Source organism: Lactuca virosa, chromosome 8 (assembly GCF_052849685.1).
Source record: "Lactuca virosa cultivar CGN04683 chromosome 8, Lactuca_virosa_CGN04683_v6, whole genome shotgun sequence".
Taxonomy (NCBI): Eukaryota; Viridiplantae; Streptophyta; class Magnoliopsida; order Asterales; family Asteraceae; genus Lactuca; species Lactuca virosa.
This window is the reverse complement of record NC_136433.1, coordinates 107,353,337-107,373,963: the sequence shown is the minus strand read 5'-3', so window position 1 is coordinate 107,373,963 and position 20,627 is coordinate 107,353,337. Positions and strand designations below refer to the sequence as shown.

The 20,627-nt window shown below is 33.3% G+C and overlaps 2 protein-coding genes across 2 annotated transcripts; one reads left to right on the top strand and one right to left on the bottom strand.

Annotated features, from left to right (window-relative positions):
- The first annotated feature begins 7,334 nt into the window (after positions 1–7,334).
- LOC145129715 (Regulator of Vps4 activity in the MVB pathway protein) lies at positions 7,335–11,566 on the top strand. Its single transcript, XM_079064496.1, has 7 exons — positions 7,335–7,667; positions 7,755–7,887; positions 8,425–8,528; positions 8,605–8,776; positions 8,851–8,991; positions 9,085–9,259; positions 9,338–11,566. Exons 1-7 carry the CDS (start codon positions 7,618–7,620, stop codon positions 11,326–11,328), a joined length of 2,766 nt encoding a protein of 921 aa, XP_078920622.1. The 5' UTR covers positions 7,335–7,617; the 3' UTR covers positions 11,329–11,566.
- Positions 11,567–11,662: 96 nt separating this feature from the next.
- On the bottom strand, positions 11,663–13,657 carry LOC145129716 (deoxyhypusine synthase-like). The gene is made up of 7 exons (XM_079064497.1): positions 13,399–13,657; positions 13,106–13,273; positions 12,784–13,002; positions 12,614–12,700; positions 12,371–12,476; positions 12,032–12,267; positions 11,663–11,937 (listed from the first exon to the last, which is right to left on the bottom strand). Exons 1-7 carry the CDS (start codon positions 13,606–13,608, stop codon positions 11,854–11,856), a joined length of 1,110 nt encoding a protein of 369 aa, XP_078920623.1. The 5' UTR covers positions 13,609–13,657; the 3' UTR covers positions 11,663–11,853.
- Positions 13,658–20,627: the final 6,970 nt, after the last annotated feature.

Here is a 20,627-nt window from a genome sequence, read left to right as displayed (position 1 = left end):
GTATTTGCATGGAAATGATGTTAATGGTGGTTGTAATTCGGGTTTTAACAAGATTATGGATGATAGGTCGTTGAATCCTGATAAAAAAGCTCATGTTTCAAAAACATGAATCTATGGTTTGTGATGGGTCTCTAGCAAAAGCAAACGTAGGAGAAGAAGATACAAGATTATTTTTTGCCAGAGAGAGAGAGAGAGGTGGTCCTATATTATTTGTTAATTGTTCAAATAAATAAATAAATATTAAATTTTTTAAAAAAATGAAAGAAAAATGAAAAATAAATACTCCAAGGGTATTATAGTCATTTCAATTTTTGAAGAGATTATTTTCACATACAAACTAGTCCAAAAGGACCACAAAGCCAAAAAAATCGTGGTTTAGACTAAAACCCCAAAAAAATGCATACTACAGGGACCATTTTTGCAGTTTTGTCTACTATTAAAATAGTAACAATATTTAATAATTATTTACATTTAAAATGATCATTTTAGCACACTTTACATACTCAATAAATTACAACAAAACAGATATTAAAGTTATTTATCTAAACCACAATCAAACTATGTCAAAAATATTATATTTTCAAGTTAACACTTTTTCGAATTCCAATAAAAAAAATACAAACCATAAAGACTATTTTTGTAGTTTTCTGCCATTTTATTGTTGGCTTCTGTTGGCTTCTTACCAAACGGGTTTAACATTCTACAAAAGAAAAGTTGACGAAATTTAAAAATGTCATATAAAAGGAAAAACATAATGGTGTATCGGTGTTACATAACTACCGATATTATAAAAAAAAACTTATTAATGTGTGTATGGTTGTAAACGACCGAACATTTAGTGAATCATTTGATGAAAAGTTCATTATGTTTGTTTTATCTAATAAATAAATGAAAATGAACAAATTTATTCATTCAATTAGTTATAAAAACAGCTACGAATAATGGTATTGTTATTCATTTATGTTAATGAACGTTTTTTATATTCGCTTATATTTGTTATTTACATTTGTTTATCATATTATATTATATAACATGTGAGAGTGAAGGAAAAACTTACTAGAGTGATTTGAGTTCTATAATTTTTAGTTGTCCTAAATATAAAATGTGGCACTTGTAATTATGATCAAAATATCAGAAGTGTTTGTTATGATGCAAAATTATTCATGGATGATGACAAATAAAATATTTGAAAAGACTCGATTGAATATGTGGGTTTTTAGCTTATACCTTAAGAGAAAGAAACTTGTATATGCACATATATAAATAGTGATTGTCATATGTATTGTAGAGTGTGATCCAGAGATATAATAAAAAAGAGTTGTGAGTAGAGTTATTTATTTAGAACTAGATTTAGATCATACTTTTTGTAACTCATCACTATGATCGATAATGTCTTTTAGCATCCAAATCATCGTGTCAATTGTGTTCTAATTATTCCTCATGTCAAATCAAGCTCTCATGTCCTAACAATGTTGATGATAAACTTTTATGGTTCTTGATTTGGATGTTTATGTTCATTTACATTTGTTCGTTTAGGTTTTCACTAAGTTTGTTCGTTTATGAGTGTTTATGTTTCATCTTAACGAACATAAATGAACGAAAACATGAACAATGTAATTTATTAAACAAACAAAAACTAACAAAAAAAATTGTTTGTTTATTCATTTGTTCAGTTAACTTAAACGAACAAACGAAAACATGCATTTAGTCGTATTTGTTTGGTTATTTACAGCTCTAAACGTGTGCATGTTATTATTCGACTGTTCTAGATACGCTTCTAACAATAAATCTTTACTCCTTGTTTTAAATTTGGTAAATACCACAAAAGTCACTAAATTTACATGAAAAAAGTAGATTTTGACATTGCATTATTTTTTGTCTCAAGTTGGACATTGCGTTTCTATTTTTATAATTTTGACCACTTAATCGGTCAACATGGTTGTATGTTGATATGACATGATGACGTGAATATTTTGATGATGTAACATGCTGACATGTCAAGATTGAAAAATAAAATTACACACAATACAATAAGTTTCACTTTTTTTCAAATTTGGCATTATGTTTTATTTATTTTTATTTTTTTTCAATTTTGACACTCTATTTTTTTTTGTTTCATATCGAACAATTTTTTTTTTCAATTTTGTTTATTGTTGACTATTTTTCATTGAAACAGTATACATATTTTTTTTAACATTTGAAACCATATAAATATATTTTTTTCAAAAATCATATTTTTTTTTATATAAATACAAGGTTTTTTACATTCAAACCATAAGGGTATGTACTATAAATATATATTAGTTATATTATAACTGTACTTTTCATTGAATACGCAACTTTAAATGAGTTTGGATGTGTGTAATGCACACTCAGGTAAGCTAATATGATCTCAGGAACACGAAGGTCTGGGGCCGCTTTAATTACCAAGGGATTGTTCGTTGTATGTATATTTATGATTTTTGGTTCTTGCAGATATACTTATTGATTCGTTAGAAAAAATTATAATATACTAATAATGCATGAAAAATACAGTTATAAAATAATACAATTATAATTTTGTTAATACATATTTAGTTTGTTATTTATGAAACTGATGTATTTTATTAGAATTCGTCCATTTTGTAACGTCTCAATTTCACAACAAAAATTTCCATTTTTAATTCAGGTAAAACTTTTCATCCAAGTTAAGAAAATCATTTGCTCCAAGGTACATTTGCTTTAAAATCAAAGTAATAAAATAAACGCGAAATCTCCATTGTTGCTGATGAATCTGTACAGTCACGCCTTCGTCTTCCCACGATCATCACTGGTACCTGAAAAACATTTAATCCACAACTATAAGCGAAAGCTTAGTGAGTTTCCCTCAAAATACCACGTATAACATATATAACAACATATAACTATGTTGGGCCCGTAACAACCACGGGTTTGAATCAACCCCGAGTCCGTATCAACTCCGAGCCTAGATCGGCTCCATCGGGTCCGTCTCAACCTCGAGCCCATATTGATTTTGAGCCTAGATCGGTTCCATGCATACAACATATAAGCACATCATAAAAAGTCACAAAGACAAAATTCACAATTGACACATGGTGTCCTACAATATAGTGAAAAGACTCACTACTGGATACTAGGCCTCTCCCAGCACACTATGCCACTACCGACAAATCCCCAAGGCATGCATAACCATATGTAACCAGAAGTGATATAGACACCCGAACCGATGATCATACTCTAAAGCCACAACCAAACAAGGAACATGCAAGAAAACCTAGATCAATAGTTCTCAGGTTATCCTACATGGCTACATACAACCCCTAGAGCACTCCACTAAACGATAACCAACCTACTGATACTCTAACCATCATACGACTACTCTTATATATTATCAAACAATGATATATATATATATATATATATATATATATATATATATATATATATATATATATATATATATATATCAGATCACTACCGCATAACAACATCCTATATACAAGGATACATAACAAATCTAGTGGGCCGACATTGGTGCCTTCGAACCACGGGTACAGTGACGAAATTCACCTGAATTGGAAACCCATGAACACTGCGATACACTCATTTTATTCACTGATTGCTCCCGCGAACCTACTAACACCAAAAACCAGGTATAACCTTAATCAACGACCCAAATTCTTCAAGTTTTGACCCTAAGTCAAACTGGTCAAAACGTCAACGATCTACTTGGTCAAAGTCAACGTCACGTTGTGGGCCCTCCTTGCCACGTCGTGGGAACGCAAGGTTAAATAGTCAACATGCAGGACATTGCCACGTCGTGGGAACGCAAGGTCAAATAGTCAACATGCAGGACATTGTCACGTCGTGGGAACGCAAGGTCAAATAGTCAACATGTAGGACATTGCCACATCGTGGGCCCTCCTTGGCCACGTCGTGGCAATGCCAGGATAAGACAGTCGTGATTCTAAACTTCGCCACGTCGTGGCTACCTATTGCCACGCCGTGACTACTGGCAGAATGCCATTTCTCCCATTAAGAGCTTAATCCTTACAAATCAAAGCTCATACTTCCAGATCTACTCTTCCACACTGACTTAATGGATAAAGTTTCCAACTTTATACATTAGGACTCCATACTAAGGCTAGATCTAGCATTCTAAGTCCATTAAGTTCTTAATGAGGCTATAAATTGAACATGGACACAAAACACACCAAACATGGTCCTTTTTATCAATCAACATAAGTTCAAGGACATAGGAAAGCCACCACAAGTTCTGAAGTTCTTCAAACTCCAAGAACATCCATGAAAGGGACCAAAATCACCCAAAATGGCCTAGAACTTGAATATAGAAAAAAGGTGTCAATGTATGAACTTTATATATTCAACAAGTTAGAAAGTTGAAGAGAATGTTGGATCCAAACTTGCTTATTGTTTCCTTTCTTCCTTGTGAACTTCCCTCTCCCAAAGCTCACAAAAAACCCAAGAACAAGACTCAAAATCAAGGAAATGGATTCTCAATCATGCATGGAGGCTAGGGTTTCGAGATGGGGATGTGGAGGTTAAGGAAGATGGCCTAGAATGAGAGTTAAGGTGTTTATATATGAGGGAAACCCTAAAAATCTCGGGTTTGAGTTGTAGTGGCTGCCACGACGTGGCCATCTCCATACCACATCGTGGTATTTCCAAAACACGCGCTTCATTTAATCTCATGCCACGCCGTGGGCATCCATGCCCCATGTTGTGGTAGAGGGTTTTCTCTAAAAATCCTATTTTTTGATTCCTTGCAGATAATCCTATTTAATCTCATGCCACGCCGTGGGCATCCATGCCACATTCATTGCAGATAATCCAATTAAGATACACTAACTTTATAGATAATAAACTAAATATGTATTAATTATATTATAACCGTATTTTTCATGTATTATTAGTATGTTAATAGTTTTTTCCAACACATCAAGAAGTATATCTGCAAGAACCAAAAATCATAAATATATACAACAAACGGTCCCTTGATAATTAAAGTGACTCCCGTACCTTCGTGTTCCCAGTATCACATTAGCTTACTGACTGTACATTCCACATCCTTAAACTTATTTTAACGTTGCTTATTTAATGATAAATAAGGTTATAATATAATTAATACATATTGGAAATGAAACTTCTTTAGAAAGGAAACTTCCTGGGTTACAGGTCAGCTTTCGCGCACTGACTAAGCCCCCACTGCAAACATGAGGTTATGCCTCATGCCCTGGAGTCACTGCAGACGAACCTTTATGGCCACAGGGGCTGAGTGTCAAGATTTGAACATGAGTCAATAGGTTATCCACCATATGTATATATATATATATATATATATATATATATATATATATATATATATATATATATATATATATATATATATATATATATATATACACACACACATACACACACACGGTTTCAAATGTAAAAAAAATTATTTATAAAGTTTCAAATAGAAATTGATCAACATTGAATAAAATTGGAAAAAAATAATGGTTTGATAGTGTCATTTGTGTATTTTTTTTTTCAATTTTTACACATCTGCATGTCATGACAGCATAACACATCATCAAAACTGATACGTCACCAGAAAATCAAGTTGACCGGTCAAACAGTCAAAATTGTAACAAATTGAAAACGCATTGTCTAATTTAAAACAAAAAATAACGCAATGTCAAAATCAAATTTTTTTATAAACTTAATAATTTTTTTAATATTACCTTTTTTAATTTTCAATTATATTTATAAAAAAAAGGAGAGTCAATTTTACAAATAGTTTACTCAATCTATTTCGTGATATATTAATTAAGAACTAAAAGACGTGTCCTAGATTTTATTTTTCGAAAAAAATAAAATTAAAAGGGTAAATTACACGAATCGTCCCTCATGCAAGTGTCCAAAAGCACGTTTAGTCCCTATTTTTAAAAATTAACTCGGACCGTCCCTTATATATTTAAATCTTGCACGTTTCGTCTCTCCTGACTTGAAATGACTATACTACCCTTCTCCATTTCTTTTTTGATTTCTTTTTAATTTGTTTATTATTTTTAATAAAAAAAGAGTAGACCACCACATCCCAAAACACACACCCCCCTACAACCTCCGATCTTAAATGTGTTCTTCAATCTTAAGCTTCAACCACCATAACCACACCCAAACAGAAAACGATGATCCCTTTAAAGTTCTCCGGCCGACCCAATATGTTTCCTCAATCAACGACGAGCCCTTTAAAGTTCTCCGGCCGACCTAATATGTTTCCTTAATCATCACCATCTCACTCGCTATGACTGTTGTTCTTATAACCAACAACGAAGTAGCGTCGACTCCATCTTCATCACCGCCTTGAGCTGTGTCGACTCCGTCATCTTCTTCTCGCATGTGCCGACTCCGTCATCACCGTCTCACCTTGCTGTCCTTTTAAAACACGCTCCACAATTTTCCTCTTAACACCTCCAAGTTGTTTCCTTGTCAGATCTATGTACACTCAATAATAATACCCAAGCTTCCCACGCCAATAATACTAGTACATCTCTCCAATCGATCTGTTTACATAAACTTAAACTGGACTCTGTTTTTGTGCTTTCATCTTCATTGTTTAATTTTGTGGCGTTTTCTTTTCTTGAGGGTTTGACAAGTCACAGTGACATAGCAAAATCAATGGCGACTTCTGATTTAGGATCCGACTTCATGGTTGGCGGTCGATGATAACTTCTGAGGTGTAAATTGGCGAGGGGTTTTAGCGTTCAGAGTGGTGGTGATTTCTGAAATTCTACCACCGGTGAACTCAAACACCATCCTGTTACTATATGAGGCTTCTTTTGAGGTCAAATCTTCGAATTCAACAACATCGGCCAAATCGACCACATTTGAAGCTCGCCGGAGGAAGATGATGTTGCCGGCAGAAGATGACCTCACCAATTATTCTGCACAGACGAAAGAAGAAGAAAGAAAGAAGGAAAGGTTTTCACAGTGGTGGAAGTGGAATTTCAGACGTCTTCGCGGTGGGGTGAGGTTAGGGTAGATGGTGGGTGGGAGTGGGCCCATTTCCTTTTTAAAATTATAAATAATAATAAATAATATTATATTAGATGAAAAATAAATATACAAGGGTATTATGGTCATTTCAAATCTGATATGGACTAAAATCGCAACAAAATCGTATTTCAGGGATGAAACGTGCAAGTTTAAACCAAATGAGGGACGGTATGAGTTAATATTTGAAAATAGAGACTAAACACGCTTTCTGGCGTATGGCGTATGGACTATAGACGTTTTGCGATTTGCGTACTTTACCCAAATTAAAAATGCCAGCGGAGTGAGTTTCTTGGAAGTCTAGAAGTCTTGGTCAGTTCCTTCGACCCCATTACCTGATACGTTGTTTCTTCGAGCAAATTTCGACGAAGAATCCGATTCTTCAAATCCAAGAAATTGATACTCCATCGAATTCTTTCCATTTAATCTATATTTTCTCCATCATTCGTGTTTACATCTATTCGTTTTTTGGTTTCGTTCCCTTCTACAAAAGAGAAACCCTAATCTTCTAACTGTATAAATCATAGATCGTACCGTTGATCCAATTGGAGGGTCATGCACATATCATCGACAATGCTTCACAAAAGCTTCAAGCCCGCGAAATGGTAAATATTCATACATGATTTTACAAACTCTTACTTGATATGTTTGTTGAAGATCTTGTTTATCTTGTTTTTGTTCGATTGATGCAGTAAAACGTCTCTGAAACTGGCGACATCCCGGATCAAGTTAATGAGAAATAAGAAGGGAGTACAGATTAATCAGATGAAGAGGGAATTAGCTCAATTGCTTGAGACAGGCCAGGATCGTACTGCACGAATTCGAGTACGTTATCTTATTTGATTATTCAAATGATTAATGATGAAGAACAATAATACAATTTGCAAGACAATCAAGAGCACTTCTGTGTAAAAACGAAAACCCTAGCATTCCAGATCTTTGTTGCATCTTGTTGTATACTGTATGCCAACAACAGTCAATATGTTGTAGCCTTCGTGATTACCATAGTGAACTAGGGGGATCTTTGGTTGTGTGTTTTGAAAGTGATTTTGTGATATGAATTAATCAGAATCAAGATAATCAGTTTTAACAAAACATATATTGCGTCAATAATTGGATTTGCGATATCAAGGTTTTTAGTTTTTGGCAAATTGATTAGTTAAAGAATTAATAAATAAATGCATTGCCAATCTTTATGTGAACACTGGCAAATTTTCTATTCACTAGGTATTTTACCAAAAGTAACTTTTAATCTACTTTTTCAGTACCTTTTAGTTTTGACACTTGACCTTATTCCGTCCTTTTCTTATATCCCATTTCCCTGAAAATTTTATTTATTTCGTATCTTCATTATTCCATCAGGTTGAACATGTAATCAGGGAAGAGAAGATGGTGGCAGCATACGAGTTAATTGATATATACTGTGAACTTATCGTAGCACGCATGCCCATTATTGAATCCCAAAAGTAAGCTATCTTTCTTTACACTTTCCCTTCATTACTTTTTTCCATTGTTGACTTTCTGACCAATTACTTGATGTAGAACTTGTCCCATTGATCTGAAGGAAGCTGTGACAAGTGTGTTATTTGCAGCTCCAAGATGTTCTGATATATCAGAACTTGTGGATATTAAAAAACAATTTACTTCAAAATACGGAAAAGAATTTGTTTCTGCAGCTCTCGAGCTAAGGCCTGATTCTGGTGTAAGCCGCATGGTAAGTTGACTCATGCTTTTTTTTCATTGTTTTTTTTATCTGAATTTGAAAATAATATTTGTTTTATTTTTCAGTTGGTTGAGAAGTTATCTGCAGTAGCTCCTGATATTCAGACAAAAGTCAAAGTATTAACTGCCATTGCAAAAGAACATAATATCAATTGGGAACCAACTTCATTCGAGGAGAAAGAGTCAAAGCCTCCAAATGATTTGTTGGTGAGACTGAATTTTTTTATTTTCTTGCTGATTTTTTAGTATTCTTTATATAAAAAAACATGAAGAAATATGTAACTTTTATTATTTGAGCAGAATGGTCCGAATAGTTTTGAAAATGCCAGCATGGCGAATGCAAATCCTTCAAAGATTCAGCCCTCAAATGTCAATGCTGTTCATAGCCATGAAAAAAAACCGGGCCCACCTCTCGACTTTGCTGAACAGAATAGAAAATATGTAGTTGATAATGGGGTTGCAACATCATCTTCAGGTATAACTATTGATCAATGTACCAATCTTTCTGGTTTTTTATTTTTGTTTTTTATATGTTGTTTCTTGCTGTGATCAGGAATAACTTCTGAGAAGATGGAAATGAGGGGTGATGATGATTTTTCATCAGGTGGGCAGAACTGGAATATGGGATTTAAAGATGCTACTTCTGCAGCAGAAGCAGCAGCTGAGTCTGCAGAACGGGCAGCCATAGCTGCCCGAGCTGCTGCCCAATTTGCAAGTCATGAAAAGATCACTACTAGAGACGAAACCCCTCGAAAATCAAAGATAATTAATCAGCAAATGGATCAAAGTGAAAATGAAAATGAACGAAAAGATAATGAAAGAGTTCATGAGGCTAATACAAGATCCAACAAATCAAATTCATCTAAAGAATCTAAGTTAGAGAGTGGGAAGAAAAATAGCTTCTCTGGTGATAGAAAACCTAAGATAACGAATCAGCAAATTAATCGAAATGAACATGGAGAAAAGGATAATGACAGATTTCATGAGGCTAATACAAGATCTAGCAGGAAGACTTCTTTGATAGAATCTAAAACTGAGTTTGAGAGTGGCAAGAAAGAAGGATTTGAATCCGAAAATATTAATTTATTTGCAGAAGAAATGTTTAAAAAGCAACCATGTGTTCATTCCACCACTTCCAGTGATGAACCTGATGATGAAGTTGTTTCTGATGATCGGAAAGCTGGGAAAAGAAGTGTTGTTGGGAATCCTTTTGCAGTTGTTGATCAAAGAAATGCTTTTAGTCAATCCACAAAGTCAAAATCAGATCTTGATGATCAAAGAGACAATGAAGCAGTTTTTGATGATGATCATGATGATGATGATGATGGCCCAAAGTTTGATACAGGATTTGAGTATGATGAAGTTGAGGCCACTTCATACTTTCAGTCTCCAGGTCTAGAATCTTCTACTCATTCTCTAGAACATGCTCACGTTTGGAGCCCTAAAAGAAACGAGAGTATTAAATTTGAAAAGATGAGTTCTGAATCGAATCTTTTTTCACAAAGTGTCTCTTTCGGTGAGCATTCTGTGAAATCCATGGAACCTTCAGAAACAGAAGATGGTGCTCCTGTGAGTTTTGATCATTCAGATGGTGAAAGTGAAAGCGAGTTTAATGGGAATAACAAGTTGGATAATGTTTTGTCTGCAAATCCCGAGACTTTACCAAGAAAATCCCGAATTGAGTTGAATGATTTGGTTGAAGAGGAATCGTCTTTTGATGATGATCCCAAAGATGAAGAGAAAAGACACTCTTCAAGCATTTTACTTAAAAAACAGGACTCATTGGAAGATAACAATGATGATGATTTTGGGAAAGAGTTGAAGTTTGGAACATTGACAGGTGGCCTTCGAAACAAAGGTGGTGTTCTTAAATTCCCACCGTATACAAAACCTACAACAACTAATGCCTTGAATTTGTCCAAAAAATCGGTTGATGAAAGTTCTGTGACTATAACTGAAAATGAAACATCTCTTAATAGTTCTTTGGATTCAAGAGCGGGCAGAATGGGAGATAAGAAAGCAAGTGTTACTATTTCAACTTCTGATTCAGATTCAGATGACTCCGGCGACAAGTTTCCGGCGAGATCACGGTTTGTGCCGCCTACTCCATTCTTTGATGATGATGATGATGATGATGTTGAAACTGCTTCTGAGGAGGTTTCAAAAAAGGCTCCAATTAGCAGTGTTCGTTTGCGTACAGAGCTTTCTAGAAGGACTAGAGGATCTCCTTCCGTTTCTAATTCAAAGACTCGTGTTGACCCTGAGCCCAAAACAGTACTTTCACCCGAGTCTCGGTTCAATTCAAGAAAGACAACAGAAATTGGTAGTAGCATGGAAGGACAACAACAAAAGCCCAAAAAGGAAATGGAAAGTGGGCCCACTCCAAGAAACAGTGATGAATCTGGTGAAAAGAAGATTGTTGGGAAAACAGAAAAACCGAGTGTAGAAAATATAGCAAAGAAACCTAGCTATGTTCACCCGAAGCTTCCTGATTATGACACTTTTGCTGCTCGTTTACAAACCTTGCGAAACGAGCACAAGTGAAGTACATATATATGATATGTTGATTGTCTTTTTAGCACATAATACATGTAACATCTGAAGCACGTTTTGCTTCAGCTGGATTCTTGTTTATATATATTATATTTCAATTTGGTTTGTTTATAGAAGGCACACAGACAGACAGACAGACTTATCTTGATACATGGTTGTAATAGGAATGATTTCTTGTGAGCTTTTTTTGTTTATGATTTTTTATATAAGTTTTGGGTCTATGGAATAAGTTTATAGAGTTGTATAGACTTCCAATAATATATATTAGTATTACTTTGCTACCACCAAAAAATGAAAATGTTGTAAGAGCCAAAAGAATCAAGTGTTGAGATCATGTGAAGGCTTGATTGAATACATTAATTAATGCAAGTGTACGTACTTGAAATCAACGAGTTAAATACAAACGTTTTTTTGTAAATAAGTTACAAGCAGGTATCGCTCGCTATGGACCTTATAATCTTTTATTCTCACCAAATATATAAAAGTAAATCAAAGCTTTGCGTAAATCAACATTTATCAGGAACTTGGTTTCTGTGTTTTTTTTGCAGCAAATGTTTGAGCGACAAGTAATGGGAACGCAATAGTTGCATCACAGTGCACCTGGATCAAAACAGTCAACATTACAATCATGACAATGATAAGAAACCAAAATCATATTAATTTGAAGAATATTGCAATTAATTTGATGAAAAACCTTGACAGATTTAGCAGAAACACGAATTTTCCCCCATGACACAGCCTCATCGGGACGAGCACCTGAATCACTGCCATCAAATTCCTGAGCAGTGTTGATATAAACAGCATAATCCGCACCATTTCTCATCATATTCGCATTGCAAATGTGATGTTTTGGTAATCCTCCTCCTAGAAGTATCATCCCTGTCTTTCTAGGGTTTGCATTCACAGCTTCACTGTCCATCGCCACCACATCTGTTCAAAGTTCAAACAAACTTGTCAACCTATATCAACCATAGCCATAAAATCATGATATGTACTCAAGAAAATCAAAATAAAGAGAAAATTGCCATGTCACCTTGTACTATGTCAATAACAAGACCAGGACTGCGAAACGAATGAAAATATAACATGTCTCCGAGAGACCCATCTGTCAAGGCGGGGCAAAACACAGGAATATTGTTCTACAATGGAGTAATCATGTTAAAATCGCAACAAAAGATACAGTTAATCTTATAAATAAAAAAGTTATATAACTTTGTTAGATAAAAGTTTAACATTCAAGAAACGTGAAAATGGAGGTGAACATGCGATTGATTACCTTATATGCCCAATATAGATATGAGCTTTCGTCATTAATTTCCTTCCCCAAACGTGATATTACTTTTGATGGGGTCCATAACACATGCTGTACAACACAAAGGGTATAGAGTCATGTAAAGTGTAAATGAACAACACCTTGAATGAAAGTAAAGTAGAATGAATACGAACCTTTGTATTTTGTTCTTGAAGCATTTGGTCTAATATTGGGATAATCCAATCCTCAAACTTACAGTAATTATCATTAGGCACCAATAAATTACCAGTACGATTTAGTCCTTTTGACCTTAAGGCAGCACCAGGTAGAGAAAATTCACCTCTGTATGTGTCTGCAAGACATTTTATCAGATCTTCCTCAATGCCACCGGCTGTTGTCACAATCACATCAACCTGCATGGATTTAAAACGTACATATATATATATATTGTAAAAGAATAAAACTCTGATATGTTTGTTTAATTGTTCATAAGCATGAAAGTTACAAATGACTAACCATATGATGTTGAGCTAGATACCGAATAATGTCTCGAACACCAGAAGAAATGAGGTTTGAAGTGAACCCTAGAAAGATTTTGCACTTGACAGACTCTCTGTATACTGGATTACTCTCTTCCTCACTGCAATCTTGTGTTACTTGCTCATGAGAAAGCCTCCAGTCTAGCTACGATCATCAAATGGGAGGGAGGGACCCATCAAGATCATGCAAAAATGAAGAGAAAAAATAAAGCAAATCATATATTCTGTTGAATAAAGTAGGAAATTAAGATTTTGAGAACAAACCAGTACCATTTCATTAACGATTTCAATGGCGTCACCAAAGTTAGAAGCTTGGAATCCGGTGGAAAGTAGGGATTTAAGAATCTGTGTATAGTTAATTCCATCGTTGAAATCGTAGCCCTGGATTTTAGCACAACTGCCTTCTAAACTTTCTGAATGCTTGAACACTGCCGATCTTACATCCTCAATCATCTTCGACTCTTTCACTGCTTCCCCCATGACTGCAACTCAGACCTGATGTTGCTTGTTGCTCTTTCGCTACTAAATCAGTCTTATATATACAAACTCTTTTTATCTTTCACTTTGCCGCTAACTTTTCTAATTGAAATATGGTTTAATTATCTTATTATATTAAACAAATAAATATTGAAAAAACTTGTCTTGACTTGGTTAATTTATATTACGTAGTATGTAGTTTATGAGGTACAAACAACAATGTTTTCATTTTTCGAAATTCACCAAAATGATCATGCTTTCCGGAATTTGCATTCCGGACATCTCGGATTACAGACAAGTTTTTTTTTTTTTTTTTTTGGTAAATGTTTAAAAGTACTATCTAAATGTGGCTATAACCAAAGGGTTTCTAGCCTAGCGGTATCAGGTGGTGCCCTCCCTCATTGAAGTCGAGGGTTCAAGTCCTGTCGACCTAGGTGAATTAGGTGTTAGTTTAGAAAAAGAGTATATATATATATATATATATATATATATATATTTGCCGGTTAAAAAAAATCTAAATGTGGTTATAAGTAGTATATATATATTCATATTTGCCGGTTAAAAAAAATTGTAAATGTGGCTATAAAAATCCAACCATGTTTGTAGAGGTAAAATAATTTAAAAATCCATTCACTCCAACTAACACTATAATACTGTCTAATAAATGAAATTTTTTTTTTTTTTTTGTCATTTGTCACACTCTCATTCAATTTGTCAAATGTCATTTTATGGTTATTTTGAACTAATTTTTTTTTCACATGTCATTTTATAAGATTTTTCTATTTTATTAAATTCCACATAATATTTTAATATAATAATTACAATAAATGTAGTAATAAATGGATATTAATTTCACTAATAAACTTATCTTTTCATTTCAAAATTCTCAAAATTAAAACTCATTAGTTTCTTTTCTTTATTTAAATTATTTGTTTAAATCTAAAAGATAAACAACATTTTCATTATAATAAATCATTATTTTTCTTATTTTCTTATAAATTCAAATTTCTCAAATATTTTGATATTTATATTTAACTTTTTTTTTTAAATTAACTGATGTAATACATGAGTCTCACAACTAGTTTATGAATAAACCAACTCTCAAATAATATTATTATCAATTGATCTACTCAACTTTCATCTAAATCGTCTCTTTATAAATTCACATGAATTCCCACATACCACTATATAAACATGTTAAAACCACAACATAATTCACAAAAAAATTGCATTGAGTCATTTACTCTCCAAATTAACTTAGAAGCTTAACCTTTTTTCCTCCTACAAAATGTCTTTTGACCTGTCCAAAATCGACCATTGATTTAACTGCCCTTCAACCTCCAACAATGAGATCAAGCCTTGAATGATGCCATGTGTGATGAAGAACGTTGTACGGGTCAAAGAAGCAGAGGTTTGAAGGATGAAACCAGTTTCTAAGCAAATCAGTCAAGAAAGAAAGGGTATTTTCTAGCAACGATCGAAGAAAAGAAAAAGTGGATAATTAACCAAAAAAAAATCCAAGGTGTTGAACGATAGATAAGAAATGCCAAATGTAAGGCTCAAGGTAAAAATTCAGATTTTTAGAGAATTATAAAGGATATGAATGGGATGAAAACACATCGGGACATTCGATAAAATTGGAAAGATTAAAGTACATTGTTAAAAATGTTTATAAAGGATTTTATTCACAAAAAAATCTAAATGTCCTTTTTCTGTTCAAACAAAATTTTTCTCAGAATCTCAGTAACAATATAAGATGATTTGGAAATTCTGAAAAATTGTTTTGATTTCCTTGATTTATTGTAATTTTTACAAGGAAATAAAGCCATAATTCACATAAAATACTTTCTGAGGTCTATAAATCCTATATAAATTCGTGCATAATCCATAAAGTACATAAACATCTCCCATAAGTTTCACCTAATTTTGTTACTGTTTGCTATGATTTTTAATTTTTCTTTTGTTTAACACAAACAAATCATGAAATCAAGTTATGATATATGAAATGAATATATAGTAATTTTCGCAGCTTCTAGACCTTTTATAACACTAATATAAATATTTTTAGAGTTTTTCATCACCTAATCCTATTTCTATACGATTTTTGTGTATTTAATGGACTAAATCGGGGAAAAATAGATACACTTTTCCATAAACCATGAAAATTTACCATGACCTTTTCTATTATATTAGGATACTAAATAAAAATTTTAGTGATTTTTCCCTATTGTTTACTATTTGTTTTTCACTTTAAATGCTTTTTTAATGGAATAAATGAGGAAAAATATCTAAACCCTTCCAGAAATCATATAAACTAACCAAAACTCCCATGATTATATTCTAACCAAAAGTGGAAAGTTTGAGGATTTATTTCAATTGTTTGCTATTTATTTTTATTTTTCTAAGATTAAACACCCATAAATCAAAAAATTAGATTTCACTGCTTGAAAATCAATTTTGATATTTTTCCCAATTTATATGCAATATAAAACAGTTTTAATTTTTTTTGAGGAATTATATTAATTGTTTACAATTTATTCTATGTTTCTTACATTAAATACACACAAATCATGAAAACCAAACTCCACTATATGAAAAACACTTTTGATATTTTTTTCCAGTTTATATTATAATATACATTGTATATAAGTTGTACAAAAAAAATTGAAATTTTTTATTAATAGTTAGTATTTTTCACGGTTTTATAATGATTTGAAGGAACTGAATGGAAGAAAAATAGTTAAACATGTTTAAAAATCATGAAAAATTTCATGAGGATTCTCCATTACGGTAGGATCAGAAGGAAAATTTTCGGGAATTTTTTGAGTTGTTTTAATATTATTTTTTAATTTTTAGCCTTTAAAACATCATTGGAAATGCTAAAACACATTACAAACAATATAACCAAATTTAGGATTTATTATAAGGAATTATCCTTAAGTTGAATAGCTTATAAAAATTTGATAATTTCAGAAAACAGTTACAACTTATACAAAATTAAGTGTTAAACAATCTTGGTATTTCTTTATATGTAGGATTAAGTATATTAGTATTAGTTCTTCAATTTAGAAACTCACTAGCGTGTATTCATTATCATAGGACCCCGGTAGTGAGACATGTGGAGGTATCCCGAGGCATCATTAGTACATTCTCGAACAATTATGAGTATTCACAACCTCTATTTTCGTTTTTTACGTTTTGGGGTGGAAAAACATGTCCAAAAACTATTTATTGTTCGTTGTATTTAATCTGACTTGTATCAAAATTGGTTGCTATATTTTGCTATGTGTGTGTATGCTATTTTGATTCATGAGGCCTTATCGTGGTTAAGTCCATGTAACATTTTACACAACTCATTAACTCTTTCGAGCCGATGGTCATTATGGATAACGCTATTAGGAGGTAGCAAACTCCTCACTCGCACAGTTTGCAGAGTGCATATTACCATTTCTATCTATGTGAGTGATACACATAGATCTCTATAGGGCACCCATCGGTCATTAGGCTTGGGTTGTGAACTTATGGTTTGTTCATTATGCACATACATACTTTGTTTCTCATGTTAGCATCTGTGACATCCCCATTTTCACGGCCCGAAAAGACCGATTTGTTTATGCTTTATTTGAAAATCAGAGTATATTTTTAAAGAAATTTGTTGCGGAATTTGTTCCCAAAAAAACATGATAAATATATTATCAAAGCATTTCCGAATAAATGTATTTTGTTTATATTAAAACTTTGGGATGTCATCATCAATATTGAAACATAAACATAAACAGACCTTACATTTATTTACACTAGTGATCTACATCTCCTTTAATCTCTCAGTGTAAAGTAGCTTCATATCGATACATGTGATATAAATGAATTGAGTGGGTCAGGTTGGGAAACCTGGTGAGATACATAGGGTTTTTTCAATCCCACAATGTGATAATAATATATATCTCAAACCTGCAAAACCACTATTATCATTAAAACAGATATATCATATCTCTAAAACAATCTATCCCATCCCGTCGATCCCCACGTACTGATCCTAATGATCTTACGAGATCTAGCCTAAAGGATCGATATGAACAACAAACTAACGAAGCTGCTTCGGAAATTCCCTGGCAGCAAACGAGGATCAATAAAGACATCAAATGAGGGGAATGGAATAAGTTTCACCACGAACCTCCGTTTGTAAAAACCACAAGACAGTTAAGTCAGGGGTAGTTATCTAGATAAATGTGCCTAGCAGTGGTCTGACATCGTGAGGTATTTTACCTCCAGACTCACCCTATCCGGCATCTAACTTTGCCTAGCAGTGGTCTGACACCATGAGGTATTTTACCCCCAGACTCACCCTATCTGGCAATATAACACCAAACATACCTAGTAGTGGTCTATTACCGACACACTTTATTAGGCAATCTACGAAGTTCCCTCAATTACTTCGTGAAAGGAAACGCTGACACATGAAGATCGTCCGATCACTTCATAAAAGAAACGATGACTCCAAAGCTCTTTCAAAATAAAAAGTATGGGGACATACTAATAGAGTACTCCCGTACGCTCCCGTAACCGACACACAATAGTGTCAAAAAAAGACTTTGTACATGATAGTACTTCTGGCACATTATAGTACCCTGGTATGAGTAGGACTCATACCCGAGAACATAATAATACCCCGACACAAGCAGCACCTAAGACACAGAGCTTTGAAAAAGACTTCGTACATAAAATGTACTTATGTACGTAGGACGTACTCCACCGATCATCAATCTCACCACACACGTACTCTTAATAAGAGGCTACCCAATGTCCAAACTTAATTGAACTAAACATCCCTTTTTAAGTCTTAGCCCATCACTAGGCAAAACTACAATGCTTATAATCAATTTTCAATACTATCTCCGTTTAAGCAACGCTAACTAGTGTATACTTAACACAAAGTTTTAAGTAATAATATCATATATATACACATCTTAACACATATAGAACCATAACTGGTTTGCACATTGTATATCATTAAATATATATCTAACACATATTTCAGGCAATAACAAATATTTCACACACAAACATATATTTAATACTTTAATCAATACTTGTATTAAAATCATGTTACTAATCCATAATATTATTATGATATTAATCCATAATAAATAAACCTGCAAAGCCAACTGTTATCCAACAACACAACATAAATATCTATAAGACATTTTACCCTTAGTTACCTGTCCCATCGATCCTCACATATTGATTCTATAACAATGATCTTTTGAGATCTATCCTGATGGATCACTGTAAGCAACGAGTTAACTACGCTTTGGGGATTCCTTGGCATCAAACATTAGTTAATAAAGGCAACCATGGGGGGATAGAGTGCAGTGAATGAACATACAATCCTTTTCCCTGGATCAGTATAATTCATTAACACTTACATACTATAAGTCTGCTAGCGTTTCCACAAAATGGTTAGTCTATGGTTGTCACCTCACTCCGGCAGATGGCCAAGCATCTAACGACTGCCTGATACAGACACACCATTTCTGGCTATCTATAAAGGAGGGGGAATACTAATATAGTACTCATGTACGTAATATGTACCCAACCAAACATCAATGTCATTGAGCAAAGTTTTACTCTCCATTCCCATCTCACACATACCCTTAATATGATGCTACCCAATATCCAAACTTAACTAAACTAAGCATTCCTATTAGGTCTTAGTGTATAATTAGACAAGATTACAATATCCGTAATCAACCTCCAACACAAATTTCATGTCTATGTAATATCTTTACAATACATGGTATTACTAAGTAGTCTTTCAGCTTAACTAGAACTAAGCATCCTTTATAAGTCTTAGCTCATCACTAGGCAAGAATATAATGCTTGTAATCAACTTCCAAAACTGGTTTTCTGTTTATACCATATTATCGCAATACAGTGTGTGACTACACTTTTATCCAACTTAATCAGAACTAATCATCCTTTATACGTGTTAGTTTAAAACTAGACAAGACTACAATCATCGTAATCAACTTTCAATACTAACCCTGTTTATACAACACTATCATAGGGCTCTCTGATGCTTCAGAGCCTCGCTACAAATACCATGGAACCCTAAAATAAACATTAGAAACTCAAAGTTTTAGAGAGAAAAGTCGAGAGATTTTGGAGTGAAGAAAGAATGAAGATGGAAGCTCTATTTATAGCATGCCAGGAGTGAAAGCGCACCACGCCTTTGTTAGGAGCGCGTCGCACCCTTGCGTAGGCGACAAGGGTTCCATATGGTTCTTACACGTGGCAAAATCCTGGTGGTGCTGCGTTGCATGAACAGGTAAATCTCGCAATTCTTGGAAAAATCATATCTTTCGTGTACGAGCTCCGTTTTCGACTTTCTTTATATCATCGGATTCGTATCGACGAGTACTACAACTTTCCTTTAGACCACAACAACTAATTCACATTCTGTTTATATTTTATAGTCTGTAAGAAAGACATTGTAAACGACTTTGCAAAATTCATAACTCCTTTATACGAACTCTGTTCTCGACGTTCTTTATATCGACAAATTCGTATTATCGAGTACATCAATTTTCGTTTAGATTGTTTTGGCTAAAAATCGACTGATCTCCAGTTCACATTTTATGACACACATTTTCGTGTCGGGTTGAACGCCAAACTTCAAAAAATCATAACTTCTTCGTACGAGCGTTCTTTATATCCACATGATCGTCATCACGACTACTATAACTTTCGTTAAAATTATTTTTCATAAATAATCTTTTATTTTTAAACTTTATTTTATTGCTTCGATGATACATTTTATAAAAAGATTTTATACAAATATTATATACTTATAATATTTGTCCACATAATATGTATACGATAAATAAATATTTATATAGTCTGTAATGCATATAACGAATAATTACCCTATTCGAGGATTTTAATTATTCAATAAAATGAATAAGTACTACTAAAATCACTTAATCGTTTAGTCTCAAATTACAGGCGTTAAACAAACCGAA